General features: G+C 46.9%; 1 protein-coding gene across 1 annotated transcript in view; it reads left to right on the top strand.

Moving 5' to 3' along the window:
* Window positions 1-3,268: 3,268 nt before the first annotated feature.
* The window catches only part of LOC116094251 (glutathione S-transferase Mu 2-like), a 4,666-nt gene continuing 4,397 nt past the window's right edge, over window positions 3,269-3,537 (top strand). The window contains 1 exon segment of the mRNA XM_031376156.1: window positions 3,269-3,313. Coding sequence (XP_031232016.1) covers window positions 3,278-3,313 — 36 coding nt within the window. The 5' untranslated portion in view covers window positions 3,269-3,277.

Here is a 3,537-nt window from a genome sequence, read left to right as displayed (position 1 = left end):
CAGAACTCCTTAGAGTCAAGCTGTCTCTGTGATCCTGTGATTCTGAGATCCTGTGATCCTGGGCTTGTTAGAGCACCCGGGAGTGGGGCTTCCTCTGGGTGTTGTGGGACTGGCTGCAGAGCTTGCACCCAAGGTCTGCTCAGGACACCAGCCCAAACAGACTGGAAGGAATCAGAACCACTGGGCTGGTGGAGTTCCTGTGTTGAGATTTTCTTTTCTTTCTTTCCTTTTTTTTTTCTTTTTTTCTTTTTCTTTTTTGAGACAGGGTTTCTCTGTATAACCTTGGCTGTCCTGGAACTCTGTAGACCAGGCTGGGAGATTTTATTTTCTTATCTTTAGATTTAAGAAAATGTTCTTTTGTATCCTGGATTTTCTAAGTTTAGAAGGAGGAATTTCCAGAGGAGACACTCCGTGTCATCAGCATTTATATCTAATAATTTGTAGTTAAAATCTTAAATTCCAACCTGAGTTTATTTGAGATTTCTGTGAATTGGCCTTCAAAATATTAGAATGCTAGCTACAGATCTAGAAGGAGTGAGGACACCCAGTCCCAAGGGGACTCTATAGGCCCTGGCCACATTTTACCCAGAACATTTTGCTGGTCCTGTAGAGTCCCTTTGAACAATTAGAACTGTCCACACTGTGCAGTCGGGACCAAGCACTCGGAGATCCAGAGGGTCTGGCAACTCTGGAATGAATCCTTGTGAGGTCACTACTGACTATTGTTTCGGACCTCTTTTTTTTTTTCTGGGTCTTGGGGACACTGCTTTAAGAGCCTGCTGGCTCAATTCTTCCATTCCTTGAACAGAGCTGTTCTCCCCTAGAAGGGTCTAAGTCCCCTTTCTCAGCTCCTTAGAGAGAGCTTGTCCTGGCCAGCGTGGTTCCTCCTCTCCTGATGCTCCCGCCTTCCTCTCTGCTCTTCAGAGAATATAGAAACAGGGCAGTGTGGCTCATATTTCCTGATTCACTCGCTAGTCTACAGAAGGGCCGTACTATGCTTAGGGTCTGGTCTGTAGGGAGATGTCAACAACTGCTTTTTAAAAAATACAGCAAGGAAGAGCCGAGTGGATAAACGCTAAAGCTCCAGTACTTGCTCAATATATTTTAAATTTGTTTTAGGAATGAGTGTTTTACCTGTGGAGGTCAGAAGAGAGTGTTGCAGATCCGCTGGAACTGCAATTATCGATGGTTGTAAGCCTCCACGTGGGCGCAGAGAGTAAAACTCCCCGTCCTCTGCAAGAGCGGCGAAGATTCTTAACTACTGAGCCATCTCTCCAGACTCCATCCTATATTTTTAAGATCATTATTTTAATTTGCATGAGTTTTTCTTAAAAAATCACTTTCTTAATTACAGCTAGAAATTACATATCGTCCCGCTTGTAGCTATGAAGACAATGACATGCCCTGTCTTACTTACTGCTTTGATAAAACACTGTAACTAAAAGCAACTCCAAGAAGAAGGGGTTTATTTCAGCTTACAGTTCTACACCACAGTCCACCACTGAGTGAAGTCAGAGCAAGAACTCCAGCAGGGCAGAAGGCAGGAGTTGATGCAGAGGCCATGGAGGAGTGTTGCTTACATGGCTATAGCACCTGAGACCACCAGCCCAGGGGCCCCCCACACCATTAATCAATCACTAATTATTAATCAATCACTAATCATTAATGGCCTATGAGCCAATCTTATGGGGACGTCCACAGCTGTAAATTCCCTCTTCTCAGATGACTCAAGCTTTTGTCAAGTTAACATAAAATTACCCAGCATATATCCTTAACAATGATTCAGAGACCCACACATATATGTGTACATGCATTTATGCCTTGTAGTAGACTCTGGTCTGGGGAAAGCTCTGTGAGAACTTACTTTGAGGCCTTAGGCTTCTTCTGTAGCTAAAGTGCAGGTTAGCGACTTGAGTTGGGAGGACTGGCCAGGACTAAACACCACAGCTAGTGGCATTCCGCTAGTGAACTCTGCGAGCCCTGTGACATGGTTTCTGAGCTCTGGGCTTTCACAAGGACCCACAGATTATGAGGTTCCTCTGCCCTCGGTGCTGAGATAGTTTCAGCCTGTCCCAGGTTATACCGTACCCTCAAGTTCTAAGTGGTATTAATTCTCCAAATACACTTTCTATAGAGCTGTAGCCTTGCCCTTCGTTGGCAGGGTCTGGGTCATCTGTTTTTCATTGTTAATTTTGTCTTGTCATTTCCTTTAATCACACGCCTGTTGATTTCAAACTAATTTTGCCTTCAAGGAAGTAGGTTGACAACCGAGATAGTGTTCCTGATAGGACATTGTCCTTTTGGAGGTTGTACACAAGACCCATTTTAAAGGGTGACCTGAAAAGCTACTTGAGGGTCCTCCTCATCCCCAGACACATCTGGAGATCTGGCTCTGGGTTCCCTGTGTCCCGTGCAGAGTTCTCCAAGAATCTGCTCTGGACAGCATCCTCTTGTCCCTTGGAAGCAGGAAAAGAGTCTGTTCGCTTGGAACTCGTACTTTCACACCCTAGCATACTCCAGCTGTGAGCTCTGTGCTTCTGGCCTGTCCCTTTGGTGGTCCGGGTCAAGAAGTAGCAGCCCACTGCCTTCCGTGGCCGTGGGGGTCTCTCAGATTCACAGTGCCCTCAGCGTCCAGAGTCACAAACACAGCCAAGATTCCAAACACCGAAACCACTCGACATTCTGCCTGCCCTTTGTCCTTGGGTTGGCCCATTTTATTGTTCCTGTAAACAAGGAATTGGTCCATTCTTTGTTTGCTTTTCACATTGGCCAGGGTCCAGCAATAAGAGAACTCTTTGTTGGGGGTGTCCCGTTTTGGACTAGCAACAGGCTGAGTGATAAGAGGAGGGAAAAGAAGGAAAGATCCTTGCATTTCCTACATCTGACCTCTCTCTCCAAGGGTACTGACAGCTTGGGACTTAGGTAGAGAAGAAAGAGGCAGGGGCAGGGCGTGCTGAGCCACCACCCATCAGACTTTAGGAGTCTGATGCAAACCTTTTGCTGGGGGTCACGCAGCCAAGGCTACTTTAGATTTGACCCTGCCTTGTTCCCAGGTGGAGTGGTTTAGGGTTGGAAGGTGAGAGAAAACCTAGGTGAGAGCTTAGCCTATCGGAGCGGAAGGGGTGGAGAAGAAAGAGGCATCACCAAGGAGGGCAGGACTCACCTAAAACCAGTGAGAAACCAGAGAAACCAGTCTCAGGGTTTCTCTCCTTGTGCACAAGGATATAGTTAACAGTTAATTTACTCAGCTCTGCGGAAGACAGACAGCACCAGCACCATGCCTATGACTCTGGGTTACTGGGACATTCGTGGGGTGAGAGAGGGGTCCGACATCAAGAGCGATGAGGAAGTGGGGCGAAACATACTGAGTAGTTGGGAGGCAGACTAGGAAGTGGATCTTCTAGTAAGGTACCTCTCACTGCTCAAGATATTTGACTCTCTCTCTCTCTCTCTCCTCTCTCTCTCTCTCCTCTCTCTCTCTCTCTCTCTCTCCCTCCCTTCCTCCCTCCCTCTGTCCCCCTCCCTTCTCTCTCTCTC

The sequence above is a fragment of the Mastomys coucha genome, unplaced genomic scaffold, assembly GCF_008632895.1.
Source record: "Mastomys coucha isolate ucsf_1 unplaced genomic scaffold, UCSF_Mcou_1 pScaffold16, whole genome shotgun sequence".
NCBI lineage: Eukaryota > Metazoa > Chordata > Mammalia > Rodentia > Muridae > Mastomys > Mastomys coucha.
Note: the sequence above shows the minus strand (reverse complement) of the source record. Positions and strands in the feature narration are given on the sequence as shown.